This window comes from Bacillus rossius, chromosome 14 (genome assembly GCF_032445375.1).
Source record: "Bacillus rossius redtenbacheri isolate Brsri chromosome 14, Brsri_v3, whole genome shotgun sequence".
Taxonomy (NCBI): domain Eukaryota; kingdom Metazoa; phylum Arthropoda; class Insecta; order Phasmatodea; family Bacillidae; genus Bacillus; species Bacillus rossius.
The window spans coordinates 45,689,541-45,708,216 of record NC_086341.1 but is presented as its reverse complement, the minus strand read 5'-3'; the positions used below and the strand labels follow the sequence as shown (position 1 = coordinate 45,708,216).

Genomic DNA, 18,676 nt, shown 5'->3' with positions numbered 1-18,676 from the left:
TTCCAGGAAGCCCCGGGCTAAAGTGGATTAAGTGCTGCAGTTTACAGGCAGAGCATGTAGTAGTTTTTCTACTAAGTGGAGGATCAGGAGGCTGTAATTAACAGCGGTCTAAAGTGGCATAAGTGACACATTTAAGAGGCAGGGCCTGTAGTTTTTCAACTAAGCTGTTCCCCCGGTGGCAAGATAAAAGTTTATGATTTCGTTCCCACAGTACTGATAATAATCATAACACTATATTCAGGTTAATAAGTAGTTACTCACTATTCATATGAAAATTGAAGCTTTAAAACCTGTACATTTGTAGAAAATCCAAACTGTACGCTGAGCCCACAGACAAGTAGTAGTCATTTTACCAATTCTTAATACTAATTACAATTACTGAATCGAATGCCTTTAAATTCTAAGAAGGGCAAAGAATGTATAACAGAATGTATACTCGCAAAAAAAAATTTAATTTATTAATAGTTCACAAAATTACGTTTAATATGTGTTATGTGTCTATATTGAGTTTACTCACATAAAATAACACAAATCACAAACACATATAAATAAAAATAATGATTAGTAACGACATACAAAAAAAATTTCCATTGCTGCTTAATTTGGAAATTTGGTTTCTTTGTCATTTACTCATAAATTGGCTCAAAAATATCAGTGAGTATTCATTTTTAAAATTTTTTATGAAATAAAGCATTAGGAAGCAAGCACGCAACCCTCATGATTATTTGTGCTTTAAAAAAACTTTCCTTTCAATCAACACTAAATAAAACAGTATGGTTAACATACAATTATAATAAATTAACATACAACACTTCCACCAGTGTATTACATTATGTTGAGTAACGGAACAAGAGAAGAGAACTTAAAACTGACATGAAACTTGAGTTTTCAGTGCCAACAATGCAGAGTTCTGTTTTCACTTATATAAATAACATTTAAGAATCAGGCGTAAGATTTCATGACCTTTAAATGGATTACTTATAAACCAATAAATTATTAAGAATAAGGCAAATCAGTTTTGTGCACTTCCAGTGCTGCAAAGTATTACGAATTTTCCATATTTTTTACTGCCTCAGTAAAATCAGCTTTATTTCTTAACGGAAAAAGAGAAAATTAATGTAATGTCTGAAATATTGTCTGTATCAGCATTTTGTAATAAAATGTATGAAAAAAGATAAACCTTTTGTAAAGTACTTAACATAAATACAATTCATGATACTAATTTAATTTTTTTTAAATATTAAAAGTTTTGCAAACCTGTGTCAATTTAAATGTTATTAAGAGGGTAGATTGGCTTGTTACTTTTAATGTTTGAGTGTTATTTATTTTGTACAGTCTAGTATTTGACATTAACTTAATCGTGTTTGTTTTACGTGTGTCGTATGCATGAATGTGGATCACTGATGGATCTGCCTGGAAGTTGGGAGCACTGCAGTTGAAATCTTCGACAGGCTATCAGGGTTAACTCACACAACCAGTAAACTCATGGATGATATAAATTTGGAGCTACTTACAGCTAAGTCTCTGCAGTTGTCAATGTGGATGTACACCATTCTAGGGTAGGACTGCGGAGCACACAAAATCGTTATCGTTTTGGTCTTGTTCCTGAAAACAAAAAAATTGGTTGTCTGTAAAGTCGGTTTACGGACGATAGTTTAACGTGACGTCATAACAAAACATTAATGAAATTATTGCATACTTTTATGAATAACATTGAATCACTTTTATTGAATTATCACTATTTTGTATGGATACAAAGAAGGAGTGAAAATAAATCTACAATTTAATTGATAAATTTACTTTTATTTGCACTCATTAATTCAAATATGTTTATTACTTTAACGAACAGATTATTTTAACTATAACTTTTATACATGTTTGCTATTTAACTTCTTCCAATCTGTGTTATTCTGTTAAGGATAGGACGATGATAGGAAAAGTAGGAAACGAATGGGAGTGTTTCAAGTTTAATGTGCCTCGAAAAAGTCAAATCGATGGTTGTTCCAATCGAGTGGAAGAGAGATAGATGCGGCGCAAGCGTACAATGAGCGTAACGGGACAATGTTTGTAACGGGACACTTTTTCGTGCGTGCAGCCGGCGTTCATCGATTTATTAGACGTTGAACATGACAAAAAAATTGGAACGACTTTTACAAGTTACTAAGATCATCATATCAAGAGAGTGGCACGTATAGTGCAAGCCAAACATTTTGAGAGTTGTCAGCGTAAGGACATGAAGCGTGGGAGGTAATTGGGTAAATAGGGAGGAATAGGCGAGGGGAATACATATCAGTAGCGTGCCGCCAAGGAGGTTGAAAAAATCTCCTTGGGCACAGCATTTCTTTCGAGTGCTATATCCGTCCCAAATATGTTGACCATTTAGTGCTTAACAAGAGAAGGATCCAAGCGGCAATCATAAAAAAAGCCACATGGTGATTTGTGATCAGGAAGCCAGAGAAAAATAATTTTCATTTCCTATTCAGAAAGAAACATAATGAGATGCAAATTTTAAAGTGTAAGTACAGCATTCTGTAAACACACACACATCATTACGATGACTTATGTTTTTAAGAGATTATTATGTTAGCTAGTACTATTTGTTTCCACAGGGCTCCACCTATTTTATTTTGCTGTAGGTTCCAATAAACATGTTTCTATTAAAATATGGCCTCCACTACAAGAAAAACTACAAATCCTAAACAAGTAAAAAAATTTAGCAGTGCCTACAAACCTCTCATTTACTCTTGCATAACTTTACACTGCACGTCTTCTAAGCAAAGCACTGGAAAATATGTTCCAAAAACATGAAACAACTATGGCCCTGGTTTATGCCAGTATTGAGGACTGACGTGTTCTGTATACATGATCAGCTTGATGATATTGCAACACTAGTCTTCAGCGACGTACGTCAGTCCCTGGTGTTCAGTGTGGAGGGAGGTGACACAGTTGTAACATGCTGGACCCTTCCTCCAGAGGCCCTGGGTTCGAATCACAGTCACGTCACCCTGATTTTGGTTTTTCATACTTTCTCCTAATTGATTACTTCCTGAATATTCCTGATCTGAGTGAAGGGGTTACTATCACTCATAACCTCATGCCCATTAAAAACCAAATACAATAAAACATCATTAGTTAAAAACCCCGTTAGTACAAAACTCTCATTAGTGTTTCCGAAATCCTTAAATATTAAAAATGAGCTATAATGCTAAGTAACTAGTTTAATAATGATAAGCACGGCACAGTTAACAGGTTCAGCAATGCCAGAAGTGCCTTTGTATAACAATTTTATTCCAATTCCTTGACCTTACTCTCTGATGCTCTATAGTCAGACAGGTATAGTAGTTTTGCAAGTTAGATATCGGGAAAGTTACTAACTCTTTGTCTCCTCTGATGTTTATCTGAATTGTCCATGTAGAAAAGTCTAAATTACAGTCTTCTTGATTATAGACGGCAGTGTCATAAAGTTGATCTGAACATCACGCAAGATCTCACCGTCTCGATCGATCCCCCGCAGGGTTACCTGTCCTCATCCCCGGACTCCCAGAAGGTCTCGGTCGAGCTGTCGACCAGGCTGCCCACCATGGCCTGTCTGCTCGATGCCTTGATCTCCACGGACGGCGTCAAGTCCTTCAGCGTCTCCACGCAGCTCGTCACCTGCATCACCACCCACTCCGCTCGTCTCTCCCGTCGCTTTCCCACAAGCAACTGAACCACGACTTTTCAGTTTCGACGAACAGGACAGTTGTTTCACAGTCAGCTGGAAACATTCAAAATTCATTCAAGTCTGAAAAACTCCTCCGTTCATCAGGGGCGTAGCCAGGGGGGGTTTAGGGGTTCAAACACCCCCCCCCCCTCCCTTAGCACCAAATCTTTAATTAATTTCTTATTCATCACTCAAACAAATTTAATATTAAAATTAATAAAATTTTTACCATTACAATATTTAAATTTAAGTACCGAAAACTGCTAAAATAGCACTATTTTACACCTTAAAATCCAAATTTTCCCAGGGGAGGACCCCCGGACCCCCTGCTTTAATACAGGAAAGGGGAGGGGGGCATGCTTCTTAACACCCCCCATACACAAATCCTGGCTATGCCACTGCCGTTCATAAATGCTGACACAGTTACAAACAAGTTCCACATTTTTAACATCTTACTAAAAGTGTTTTTTTTTTTTTTCAATTGGTAGACACTAAAATATATACTTGTATTTTTTTTTATCAACTTTACAATAAGGAACAATTCATAAAAGAAAATTTGGAAAATTGTAGCCAAGTTGCATCTATTTGAAAAATATAAGGTGTGTTATGTGGACTCTTCACAGAAGCAAACTGCATTTACATCAGTCATGGGTAACAGCGATGGTATAAAAAAAAATTATTTAAAAAGAAGGCATAAACTTAAGGAAGCACTAAGCTTGACACATTTGATATTTTTACTTGTATTCAGTGCATCATGCACAAATGGATTACATTTCCTTTCCCATAAAGCTAAAAATTTCAAGTGCTAAATTTAAGTTGTATGAAAGTAAACTAGTAAATCAGTACAACTTCAGTACCAAATCAGTCAACTGTAACAAGATTTCTTTCTCCGTGAGAAAATAGTAAGATGAGATGGAATCCAAAATTATTCTCTCACTTGAAAATCATAGCAATAACATTCCAATCATTGATAAAAAATATTATTTTAAAAAAAACTTATTTTATATGGTTTTTAAAACTGAGAATTGTACAGTGGAACCTAACCATACAGAACCACACTATAAAGAGTTTCTCACTTGTATGCACACCTATATTTTTAGATCCCTACAAGATGTTTTGCATTTAGTAAAAGGTATGCATAAAAGCACTTTCATTACTAGCTACAAATTTTGTAGGGTTTTTCACAGGTATATTGTAATGAGATTTCACTGTATGGGTAATTTCAGCTTCAATAAGTTAGTTTTTTCACCTTATCCTAGAGAACACTTATGTACCTACGCCGTTGGCACAAACATATCAACCAGTATTCTTGATCTGCGTTACTCCCACATAACATTAAATTAACTCTTTGTATTAAAAGCACTTTCAAAAGAATTTTTTTATATTTAAAAATGATAAAATAAAATATAAATTATGCAGCTACTATACACATTAAATGTAATGTTCTTTCCCATGTAAAAATACGTATTAGAAGTTCAACTGGCGGGGAAACAGTAGTCCCCCAAGAAAATCGGGCCGCTCACAGCAACGTCCGCTACATTTTCCGCCTGATAAATCGCGGGTGCGCGGGAAAAAAGAGGATACGTCATAATATTATAAATTACTTATCCCCTTTTCAACGCACGAAAAACTGTCAGTTTGTGATGTAACTCCCAAAAGTTCAGTGCCATAGAATAACCACACAAGGGTTCTAGACTTAACCCATTTGGACCATTTTTGTAGAGCTTTGTTCTCCTGTATTCCCTACCATAAAAAAAAAACATTTTTGCCAACATTTGACTTTATCCCCTTATTCCCGCGCACCCGCGAAATATTCCCGGGGCGATCCAGACGGGAATCGAACCCGGATCGTCCCGGTGTGGGGGCGAGTGGTCCGACCGGTCGACCGCTCGCCCTGTCGCGGTGGAAACATCTGGACGCACAACTCGGAATAGAAACTACAGCGACGCCTTTGAATATATATACTGTATAGAAGTCGCCAGCCCAGGTTAAAATTTCTAATACGGTTTTGAGGTAGTTGGTTAATTCACCGCCGCAATTGCCACCATCTCCAGGGCATCGGCTTGTGGTGGTCCCTAGCGGACAAGTGTCGGACTCTTAAAAACACCCCTTCCCCCTCCCCGCTGAACGACCTTGAGCTGCTGTGAATGTTGGATGGGGGGTGCGGGGGGAATGACAGCGGGCGACAGTGCTGCGCTATAACGTGCAAATAACAACCTGGGACGATACAGGGCGTTACGGCAGCGCACTGCAGCGGTGAAGTTCCCAAGCTGCTCATCATACGCTCCTGAAAAACGTAGAGTAAATCCTATCCACTCGCGACTTCTATACAGTGTATATATTCAAAGGCGACGCGGGGTACCGCACCAGGGATTGACTGGACTGGTGGCTCTCGTGCATGCTGCCGCCGGCATCGTCCTGCTCCTCCTCCGAGCGCGACAGGATCTTGCTGATGTTGCTGAACACCTGGCTCCTGCCGGCACAACACGCACGCGCGGGGGGTCAGCACGGACCACTCCGCCCTCGGATACTTCCTTGTTCCGCAGACATCACACACATCGGGCCTGTGCCGACACACTGGTTCCTTTCCCACGCCAAGCGAGCATCAAATAGAACGACTAAAATACTGGCAAAGTTGAATCGAATTCCGAATATTTTTTTTTCGCAGGGAATCTGTATTACACTTATTTTTTTTTTACAAAACACAGGATTGAAGTTAAAATTATAACGTCTGTAATGTTTGAACTGATTACGTGATCAAACCGATTGAGACCTATGTGAAACATCGTTCAATAAAAATGATAAAACACCCAGGCATAATATTTCTGATTTATAAAAAGCAAATGGAGTAACTTCTTTTAATTTTTAAAGTAACAAAATTTATTCAAACAAATCACAGACAAAAAAAAAGTAAATTTTAAATGAGCGAATCTTAGACTTTTCCAAAGTTATAAAAGCTTTGCAACAAACGCAAAGCTTCACATCATAAGCAGGGTTTTGCATTAAACTGAAACTTCAAATAAAACGAATAGCCAGTTCTTGGCGAAGTCAAATCGGATACTGGAAAAAGCTTCAATTGATTCACTTAGTGGAAGCTTTGCACAGCCCCAACACACAGCGCCTGACAGAGGGTGTTAGAGGAGTGACACATGGGGTGCGTGCCCCTCCCTTCCCAAATTAAAAAAACGAGTGGACTTAAGATCACATTAACACCAGGGTCATTAGTAAAGACAAGATTTTATGGTGCTATTTTTAGTTAAATTTTGTCTATAAGACAGAGGATTCTGGTTTTATTGTTTTTTTATTTTTATAAAAAGCTGTTTTTCTGATACTTACTCCACCAACATAATGGTAAAATTTATGTGCTGCATTTTTACGAAATAATAATTTGTTATAAATTGGTCTTAAACAGAATCATTCAGAACAATACAAATACATGTAGTTTAAAACTTATTCAAAAAGAGATGCACAGTAAAATATTAAATCATTTTCTCTGATCCTTGCACTTTGGTACAATTTCCTGTCCAGAAATGACGACATTCCTTGAATTTCTAACATTAAAAGACCACTTTTTTTAAAATGATTTTAATTTAAACCATAAATGAAAATGATTAAATGATACTTAATACCTAGTGAATGGAAAACTTCACGGGTTCAATGACCTCCAGGATGAACTCCATAGTTCTACGTTCACTCGGTCAAATGCCACCCACTCATTGGCTGCTGTCTTGTGAGACGTCCCAATGTAGCAGCCTGTGATTCAATACAGCTTTGGTTGGGTGATTCTCATTGGCCCAGAGTCATCCAGGTGAGTTGTGAGCCAATAGCAGAGGCAGCACTGAGGTATAACTATTTGTATTTTAGCCTATCGCGAAATGAATTCGCGAATTTTTCCGGTCTCTATTTAATACCATGATATAACTAGCATTACGGTGTTACGCGGTGTTACGGCACTCTATTCAGTGTTACTGCTGTAGGATCGCAATTCACCATATAATCTGTCCCAGGTCACATGAGACCAAGAGGTGTTGGTGGAATGTTGATGGAACGCTGACGGGATGCATGAGTGGGGGGAAAAGGTTAAGACCCCGAAAATACCCACCACGTTTCCCAGTTGCCAACCATGCCGTGAATCAAGACCAGATCACCAAGATGGGAGGCAAGTGATTTGACCACTGAACCGCCTATAACATTCTAGGGACTGCGAGTACTCAACAAATATTTGATATACGTGAAAAATTTAATATTCAATATTCATGAAAAATTTTATATTCAATAAGACTTTTAAAATTTAATTTCCTCCTCCTCTCCCCCCCTCCCTTAACCAAAGATTATTTCTTGCCGATAGATAGGCCAGCACCATATTGGACAAATTCACCAAAAAAAATAATGGGAAAAAAATGTAACATTTTGAGTAATTCAGATTTGTACTGCAATAGGATTCACACATTGTTTTATATTAAACAACAAATTATGATTTAAAATTATTAATAATATTCTATTTTATGTATGTAACCAGATCGACAAAACTACTTTCAAACTTAAAATTTATTGGTTTAAGATAATGCATTTCCAGTTTTTTTTTATTTCCTTTATTTTACACCTCTTTGTAATGGTTCCATGTACATTACTTTTTTTTTTTTACTTATTTTGGATATAATTTTTTGAACTCCCGTGTAATTTAAATTTAAAAAAAAAAACACTGTATGTTAAAATTGGATTTCATAAATATTCACTATTCGTGAATATTGTGAATTTGATTATAAATTCAATTTTAATGGGTAAAAAAAAAACAGTATTCGTAGAAGCTTAACCCGTTCCCAAGTAACATTTAAAATCTTGTCAATTTCTGTAAGTAAAATTTTTTTTAAAGATAATGTATACAGAGCGCACAAGCAATTACAATTAAAAAGTTTTTAGTAGAGCTTTATAATGTTGAGAATACAACAGCTACAATAAAATTTACACGCCTTGCCCTCGAACTTGTCCTGAAAACGCCACGGTGGTGCAAAAAAAAAGTGTGGTAGGATAAAGCTTAACAGTTATTAAAAAAAATGTCACGATGGAATGCCGGCCTAGTATCGGCTTATTTTTTTTTTTTCCCGGTAAAACAGACGTTTATTCATTTGCGCAAACACGGTGACTTCTCTTTCAGCCGACAGGATAATGGATCACGTGGATGTCGGTTGAACTTTACGAAATTTCTACCATCACTGGTTTTTTTTTTCTCCTCCTCTTTCTTCGTCCGCCACGCATTTGCGCATTGCCGGGAAATGAGAGCAGACGAAGGTAGGAGCGAGGTGCAGCAGCGATCATTCACCAAACTTCTCGGGGAGACTCTAGCGTTACCCGCTCCGCCTAGTTGTTGCCCGGCCATTCTCCCCCCGACCTGAAACGTGTCGCATTCCTGCCAACGAATAGATGGATAACATGTAGTGATTGGATATGAGATGAGGATGGAGTGTCCACGGAGAGGGGTGGGAGAACGACAGAGGAAGCCCACGGCACACGGAAGTCAGGTCCGATGCTCCCAGGAACCGAGCGAGCCCGGACGGTCTCAGCGGGGAGGCGGGAGACGTGAAGGCTCGGGCGACGGCGAGAGGGGGCGCGCCACACCTGTGCAGGAACATGTGGTCGGCGGGCGAGAAGCGCAGCCCCCAGCAGCGCACGGCCGCCTGCTGCAGCGCGGAGCCCATGGGCAGCAGCACCATGAGGTCGGCGACCGTCTGGAGCAGCGCGTGGAAGGCCTGGGGGAGCGGGTGGGCCGCCTCCCCGGCCACGCCGATGTCGCTCAGAGGGTGCTCGCACACTCCGCGGCAGTCCTGCGGGCACCCGGGTTCACCGTCCAAAGAACGTCCCAGCGAATCCAAAAACTTTTGAATTACCATACCTACCTGAATATAATGCCATGGTTCTGACCAAAACTGCTAAACCCAAAAGTAATAGTCCCACTACGGACACCAGCGCAAAGAATTCACCAACGAACAGGCACCGGGCTTCGCTGTCCCCACTTTTTAAAGTGCGTCCCAGCGAATCCAAAAAACTTTTGAATTGCCGTACCTACCTGAATGCAATGCCATGGTTTTGACCAAAACTGCCAAACCCAAAAGCAATAGTCGCACTACGGACAACAGCGCAAAGCATGCACCGACGAGCGGGCACCCGGGTTCCCTGTCCCTACTTTTCAAAGTGCGTTCCAGCGAATACAAAAACTTTTGAATTACCATACTTGCATGAATACACTGCCATGGTTTTGACCAAAAAGTAATGTTCGCATTATAATCGCAAACTTGAGTCCTACCGCTGGAAGGTGTGAATTTTTAAGCGATGAGAGCAGCTTAGTTGTAAAACCACATGCCCTGCCTCATAACTGTGTCACTTAAGCCACTTTAGACCGCCTTTAATTACTACATCCTGAACCTCAGCTTTATTTGAAAAACTACACAATCTACCTGTGAACTGCGTCACTTTAGTCGGCTCTTGTTTATGGCTTCCCGAACATTGCGGGCCGTACGAAGGGGAGTGTGTCAGCCGGCGTGACAGATGAGACAAGATAAAACTTCAGAATGCAACTGCTAACCAAGGCACCTCCCTCCCCCTCACCCTCCTCTAACCACATATCACACTCTTTGGTCTCTGACGAATGGCTTATGAACTAAAGCCGTGAAACTCTCTTTTCCTTATAATTTATGCCTTTTCCCCTTTATAATTGCCGCTTTCTGTTTCAAAAAAGGCATGCAAAACACTACACTCACAGAAAGTGGCACCAGAAAAGCTATAAATATAGTAATTGAAATAAATTTTAATTTCTGTTTATTTGAATTGTGATTTTTTTCTCCATAAAGTATTTTTCATATACTTACTATCAAAAAGTGTTTCGGTTTCGCATTATATTCAGAGTCGTATTATTTTAGTAAATAAGGTATGACTAGTTTTAACATCTCGTCGACAAACCAGGAACATTGAGAAAAGAATCAGCAATGGCATAAAGTAAGGAAACATTCCAAAATTTGCCTGAAACACTGCACAACAAGTGAACATCTGTGATGGATACTTCCAGTACGAAGCACGCTGGATGAACAAAAGTACTTGAGTACAACCACTGCTTAACAAATGAACATCTGTGATGGATACTTCCAGTCAGGGGCACAGCCAGGGGGGGGGGGGGGGGTTAGGGGTTCTAACCCCCCCCTTCCCTTAGCCACCAAATTTTCTTATCTGAAAGCAGGTTAGCTAAAAGCCTGGGTGTCTTACTGCTATCACCGGCCACTGCACTGGAGGGGAAGAGTAGGCGAGCCCTACCGATTCTCCTTCCCTTCCCCTACCCCTGTCGCGAGCAGAAGCTATAAGGTTGTGACGCCGTGACGGGTCCCGAGTTTTCAAATATCTTACACCTACTGTATTTAACCAGCACGGTAATCATAAGCAGGTGGTGACTGGGTAACTCTTCAAGCTAAAGCTAATCGTTTCCAGGAATAGGCCAGTTCTGCCGAAACCCAACCATTTTTACTCCTTCTTTTTTTGCATTGTCGAGCTTCGAGCATTATTTATGATTTTGAGTGGGACGTGGACAAGGCATTAAAATATCTTAAAATATCTTTATTTAATTTCTTACTTCATCACTCAAACAATTATTTTTACTAAAAAATTAATAATATTTTTACCATTACAATATTTAAAGTTAAGTACCGAAAAACTGCTCAAATAGCACTGTTTTACACCTTAAAATCCAAATTTTTCCGGGGGAGGACCATGCTTCTTAATCTGCCCCATACACAAATCCTGGCTGCGCTATTGCTTCCAGTACGAAGCACGCTGGATGAACAAAAGTACTTGAGTAGAACCGCTACACAACAAGTGAGCGTCTGTGATGGATACTTCCAGTACGAACAGAAGCACCGCCACTCACGCTGTCGTCCCTCGGCTCGGGCCGGTGGTCCTCTTCGCCCTCGGCCTCGGGCTCGGGAGGGGCGGGGGTGAGCGCCGCCACGAACCACCACAGCAGGTCGTGGAGGCACACCGGCTGCGTCACGCTCCTCAGCAGCCAGTTCAGCGCCTGAGCCCCCACACAGTCGGCCACACTCGCTCTCCGGGTCAGCACCAGACTTCACATTGCACGGTTGTCATTTGTTCATTTATTTTATTTTTAATTAGTTACATATATTTACTATGTAACATGCCCACCAACATGTGAGGTGGTAACATACTGTACACAAAGGACAGGACTGTCACTACAGTACAAAAAAACATGATAAACAAAGATTACACGATTATTATAGACAAGTACTGCATCTAATATTGGCCTTCTGGTTGAAAGAGAACCAAGAAAGGAGTATAAATCCACATCATTATCTGTAAAATATTTTGGGTTATTAATGTGATTAATTTATTTGAAACTTTATCAAGTTTGTCACTGTCATTTTTTTAATAAGGCTGTAACATTAAATAGAGCCATATTCAAGTTCAAATAAAACCAAAGCTGAATAGAGACATATTGTGTACTTAGATCCCCAAGACCATAGTTGTGCTCCGAGTCACTTAGGTACACGCTACATGCTCATAGCAGATCATTGCAATGTTATCAATTTCATGTAATATTTTGTTCATATTATATATGTGTCTGTACTTGTCTTACATGTTTTTTTTTGTCCTGTCTATCTGCAATGCCAGCATATATGTGGTGCCTGCATCACCCATTGCGTACTTGTATTGTCTATACGTGTATGTTTTTTTATATTGTTTGAATACAAGTTAAAAGTTTCATATCTGTTGGTGGGCATGGTACAAATTGATAAATAAATAATACATTTCAGTCATGCCGGGGTGTTGGAACAAAACCCAAACGTCTCCACCCAGGTTCAATTTCCTTTTGGGACGAACCTGAATTTTTATCAAGTGGCGGTGGGTTTTCTCAACGTACTTACATTTCCTCCAATCATTCATTCCTTCAATGATCCATTCTCATATCATCACAGCTTGTCATCACTAACGATCCTGATACTGACCACTGACGTGACGTGAAGCCCTGAACATTTGTTCTTGTTAGTATGTTTATGTGATTAGCAACATACTTATTATAAATATTATCATCATCAACTGCTTCCAGCCTGTGGCTGGGCCAGCAAATTTTATATATATATAGACACACACACATATATACATATGTGTGTGTATATATGTGTGTGTATAAAGTCACACACTTTTTTTAAAACTCTTTTATTTAATTGCCGAACACCAAAAAAAGGAACACACACCTAAGTTGATTATTAAATTAAACTTTGATATACATTGTTATAATCACTACATTTTAGCATTCCTACATTATCAAATACTTTTTTATACTGTTACATCTTAAAAAATTAAAGTAGTAGGATAGACAACAGTATTTATTATCAAACAGGTTTTTTTTTCCACCTGAAAAATAGTAGGTTAATAGCTTAAACACAACATGGAGCACTGCGACAAATAGTTTCCACCAGTCTTCTTAAGACTAAGCCTCACCTGCGGTTTTGAGTTATCACATTTTTATAACCTTAATTTTTTTATGGGTAAAATCCTACGGTTGTTCCACTCTGTGAATAAGTATTACATATTAAGGTTTGTTCAATAATTTGTTGCCTGGCATATGCTACACATTATAAGCTATATTAAAAGTACAAATCTTGGGAAAAGAAATTGATACCAACATGTTTCGATGTTACCCAAAGACCAAATATATTAATTTGTCATAAATATATCTTGAGATTATAAATCATTTTTATGTATATTTTAACTTAGAGTATTAATCTAATTTTTAGTGAATACATCTTATTTTATGTGCGTACAACAAGCTCGAATATTATTGGTGCACATCACAAAATAAAATGAATCCGCGCTCCTTGCTGGTCTGCTGGTGAAGACAGCTGCCAAAACAAAAGTAAATAGTTGCCGATTCCGACAGTAGCATCATGGAGCATAGAAGTTCACCAAGTCGTGACGTGGGCCAATCAATTTGCAACAGCACTGCACAGCACGGCTGAGAACCGTGTCATTGTAGCAAAGGCCTGAAACGCCCTGCCTACCGCGAGACTTGACCACCGTGGCCCTAAACTCTGAAGCACATGTGAGGGCAAGCATAGACGCAGGGGAAAGGTACCTGTGTACCTGTGTAGTGATACTTGTGTGGCATGTAGGTAGAGTGGTTGGTCAGGGTACATTCATGGCAGACAGGTGGAGGTACCTGGCAGGGGAACTTTGTGGCATGGGCGTGGAGGAATCTGTTTGAGGAACCTGCATGATGTGGAAGTTATAAAACTAGCTTAAGACGTTCCCGCATAATACGTTTCCCGTTTATAACGTTTAAATAATTATTCCCTTGATGATCACTTCCATACGTCCCTATGTTAATTTTTCTTGTTCAAAATGTTTGCGGTTATCGATGCTTCCCACATATAACGTTAATCATTTCAGGAATAAAATCATGTAATAAAGTTTTTCTTTAAATCTTAAACTTTATATATAGTTCAACTTTTAGACAATTGTTTAAAAACAATAACAAACATGACCATCAAAAATCTTTGCTGCACGCAGCACGCTGTTACGATGTATTTTTCGACCAATCATCTGTTCGCATTCGTAACTTTGTGAAGCTTTTCCATCTGTACACAAATTCCCTCATTCAAGGCATAACGTCTGATGAATACACAACAAAAAAAAAACACTATCAAATAAACAACGCATAACCTAAGTATTTCATTTAAATTTTTTTTATATAGCAACGGATCTGTACTATTTCCCTTTTAAGAAGTTTTCCCTGTTATAAGTTTTTATCATCCAGTCCCTTGAAAAACTTCTTAACAGGGTTTTACTGTACTTGTATGGTGCAGTTGTGGAGTTATGTGGTCGAGGTACTCATGTGGCGTGTAAGGTACCTACATGGCAGGGATGTGGAGGTACTTGTATGGTGCAGAAGTGGAGTTATGTGGTCGAGGTACTCATGTGGCGTGTAAGGTACCTGCATGGCAGGGATGTGGAGGTACTTGTATGGTGCAGAAGTGGAGTTATGTGGTCGAGGTACTCATGTGGCGTGTAAGGTACCTACATGGCAGGGATGTGGAGGTACTTGTATGGTGCAGAAGTGGAGTTATGTGGTCGAGGTACTCATGTGGCGTGTAAGGTACCTGCATGGCAGGGATGTGGAGGTACTTGTATGGTGCAGAAGTGGAGTTATGTGGTCGAGGTACTCATGTGGCGTGTAAGGTACCTGCATGGCAGGGATGTGGAGGTACTTGTATGGTGCAGAAGTGGAGTTATGTGGTCGAGGTACTCATGTGGCGTGTAAGGTACCTGCATGGCAGGGATGTGGAGGTACTTGTATGGTGCAGAAGTGGAGTTATGTGGTCGAGGTACTCATGTGGCCTGTAAGGTACCTGCATGGCAGGGATGTGGAGGTACTTGTATGGTGCAGAAGTGGAGTTATGTGGTCGAGGTACTCATGTGGCCTGTAAGGTACCTGCATGGCAGGGATGTGGAGGTACTTGTATGGTGCAGAAGTGGAGTTATGTGGTCGAGGTACTCATGTGGCCTGTAAGGTACCTGCATGGCAGGGATGTGGAGGTACTTGTATGGTGCAGAAGTGGAGTTATGTGGTCGAGGTACTCATGTGGCGTGTAAGGTACCTGCATGGCAGGGATGTGGAGGTACTTGTATGGTGCAGAAGTGGAGTTATGTGGTCGAGGTACTCATGTGGCGTGTAAGGTACCTGCATGGCAGGGATGTGGAGGTACTTGTATGGTGCAGAAGTGGAGTTATGTGGTCGAGGTACTCATGTGGCCTGTAAGGTACCTGCATGGCAGGGATGTGGAGGTACTTGTATGGTGCAGAAGTGGAGTTATGTGGTCGAGGTACTCATGTGGCCTGTAAGGTACCTGCATGGCAGGGATGTGGAGGTACTTGTATGGTGCAGAAGTGGAGTTATGTGGTCGAGGTACTCATGTGGCGTGTAAGGTACCTGCATGGCAGGGATGTGGAGGTACTTGTATGGTGCAGAAGTGGAGTTATGTGGTCGAGGTACTCATGTGGCGTGTAAGGTACCTGCATGGCAGGGATGTGGAGGTACTTGTATGGTGCAGAAGTGGAGTTATGTGGTCGAGGTACTCATGTGGCGTGTAAGGTAACTGCATGGCAGGGATGTGGAGGTACTTGTATGGTGCAGAAGTGGAGTTATGTGGTCGAGGTACTCATGTGGCCTGTAAGGTACCTGCATGGCAGGGATGTGGAGGTACTTGTATGGTGCAGAAGTGGAGTTATGTGGTCGAGGTACTCATGTGGCCTGTAAGGTACCTGCATGGCAGGGATGTGGAGGTACTTGTATGGTGCAGAAGTGGAGTTATGTGGTCGAGGTACTCATGTGGCGTGTAAGGCACCTACATGGTGTGGAGAAGCAGGTACCTGCAAGGCAAGGATGTGGAGGCAGCTGGCACGCAGGAGGAGGTACCCGTGTGCATGACAGCGGAAGGGAGGAGGTACCTGCATGGCGTAGACGCGGCAGGCTGCCTTGCGCAGCGCCTGGCGCATGGCGAGCTGCAGGTAGCCCAGGTTGTGGTGCTGCAGCACGAACAGCATCACCGGGCGGTCCAGCAGCCCGAGGCTGGGCGGGGCCTCCGGCGGCGCCGAGACGATGGCGGACTGGCCCGTGCCAGGGACTAGCTTCTGCAGCGCCGCCGACGGGTAGCACAGCAGCGACGAGCCCCCGTCTGCACACCGTCGACGACAGGGGTGGGTGGATATTATCTTTGAAAGATTTGTGCATGACTTGATGTAGGCTTTTGGACATACCCAATTCAGCACAACAGTCAAAACGAGACAAAGACACGACAAAACGAAAAAACCAAACAAACAAAACAGTTTTCTAGAACAGAAACAAGCGACGTTTCGGGAACTGCTATCTGCTCCCGTCCTCAGGCAGAGACGCACATGGTGCGAAAACGCAGGTGCGACTGAGCATAGCAATGGCGTATGTCCAAAAGCCTACATCAAGGGGTGGGTGGAGCTCCACAACTACAAAGTCAAATTTAATATTTTATAACTTTTTTGCTTCAAGCTTACAAACTAAATGTACTATTGAGTATTAATTTTGTGAACTTAACTGATTAAGCTTCACTCAGTAACTTAATTGATGTCTTTGGTATTTTTAAGACAGGCCTACGTATGCTGTGATTATTAAAATGTTCAAACTGCTTTGTAATATACCTTACATAATCATAAAAAAATCTCACATTAGTTCTAACTGCTTACTACTATCTATTTAAAGCACTGTTGTAAGTACTATTAAAAATTTGTTTAATTTTTATTTCAAAACATAATGTTAATATTCGGCCGAACCTAAATTATGATACAGATTTTTGTTTCATTGTGGTTTAACGTTCACTGTAACAACCCACGTTGGTTATTTAATTTTTATGTCTTTACTTTGGTTTAATGTCTCTTCCTTGGAGATTTATCAGAACTGCTCTCTAGCATATGTTATTTGATCTTGAAATTTGTAACAAAATATTTACTAAATTTTATTTGCTGTTAAATGTCATGTAAATGTTTATAATTATTATCAACTGAAATGCAGTAATTACTGTTATTACATTAGACTTGGTAAAACATCTGGTGACAAAATTTGTGACCAAACAACAGATGCAATAGAGCCATCATGACCAGTTTAAAGAAATTATCCTTAAATAATAGTTACGACAGTAAAATAAATACTCAACATGGAGTGTAAGAACAAGACTTAACATCTGGACGACAGCGAGGTCTTTGGAGATGGCATCTCTCGACGACACACACCAGGAAATATTGGGGAAGAAATTGAACATGGTCCACGCTAGAGAGTTGTCCCAGCATTTGCCTATCGGGGAAACTTTTGAAAGTGTGAATAAGGAAGTCCGGAACCATGACGTGAACCCAGGTGGTCTAGAACGCAAAAGTCAAGTGTCTTAAAACTGAGCCACAACACTCCATTTACTGCAGTGTCTCAAATGTGTTTAAGCGAACTACCCAAGTACAAATAAGGCTACACCGGCACATTTCAATAGTTCAATCAATGAATAAACTAACTAATTAGGGTTGGCCCCCAAGTTGTTTGAACATATTTTTGAGAACAGTGTGCTTTCTACCCTCTGGTTCCTACCAGAATAAAAATCCGTACAAGATGTAGATGAACTACAGATACACACATTTGATTGGCTACGTGATTCCCGAGGGAAAGAAACTCCACCAACCAGAGGCCACTTCACTGCTGCTGTTGTTCCTCTTGCGCATCATGATGTAGCGGCCCTCACCGTCGCGTCTGCTCCATGGCACGCCGTTGGTGCCCATCGATATGGAGCGGTGGAACGCCTTGCCCTTGCTGCTTTCGCTCTCGTTGTCGCTCAGCGTGTCCGACACCGGCTGCCACGGGCAAAAAGGTTTCGCTCTCAACAGCTTGTTTGCAGGTACAACTCTCTTAGAAGAAAAAGTTTTCAGAAATATTCACTAAAAAAATTAACTAAAATGCTCGGTCTTTATTTTCTGCGAAGAAATCTTATGCCTCATTTCTTACCCAGAAAAATACCTACTAGCACTATAAAACACAAAGCTGAAGGAACTCTATATAGAACTGCATGAAATTTTGATGCCATGAATATATTTAGCAAATGGCCAGTGAAATCCAGTTGTTTCTATTTTGTGCATAGGAATACATATTAGCATCGAATTGAAAGGTTCCTGTAAATTCGGTATTATGAGATCAAAGATATACAACATTAAGATAAATTATACACAAGAGGTATAAATACCTCCAATAGCAATCCAGCTTCACATTAACTTTCCTACTACCAACAAATGTATATCAACCCAAATTCCTTTGCATAACTTAGATTTAGTGTCTAAATTTATGACTGACATTCTAACAAACACCATGAGACCTGGTAGCGAATACTGCAATTACAACAAATGTACATA

At 40.4% G+C, this 18,676-nt stretch overlaps 1 protein-coding gene across 4 annotated transcripts in view; it reads right to left on the bottom strand.

Moving 5' to 3' along the window:
- LOC134538847 (E3 ubiquitin-protein ligase MYCBP2) overlaps positions 1-18,676 on the bottom strand; it is a 455,666-nt gene that overhangs the window by 41,190 nt on the left and 395,800 nt on the right. For all 4 annotated transcript variants that reach the window (XM_063380393.1, XM_063380394.1, XM_063380396.1 and 1 more), the window contains 7 exons: positions 17,956-18,124; positions 16,211-16,437; positions 11,613-11,759; positions 9,320-9,525; positions 6,071-6,176; positions 3,521-3,654; positions 1,515-1,605 (listed from right to left, as the gene is read on the bottom strand). In XM_063380393.1, coding sequence (XP_063236463.1) covers positions 1,515-1,605; positions 3,521-3,654; positions 6,071-6,176; positions 9,320-9,525; positions 11,613-11,759; positions 16,211-16,437; positions 17,956-18,124 — 1,080 coding nt within the window. The remainder of the gene's footprint in view (positions 1-1,514; positions 1,606-3,520; positions 3,655-6,070; positions 6,177-9,319; positions 9,526-11,612; positions 11,760-16,210; positions 16,438-17,955; positions 18,125-18,676) is intronic.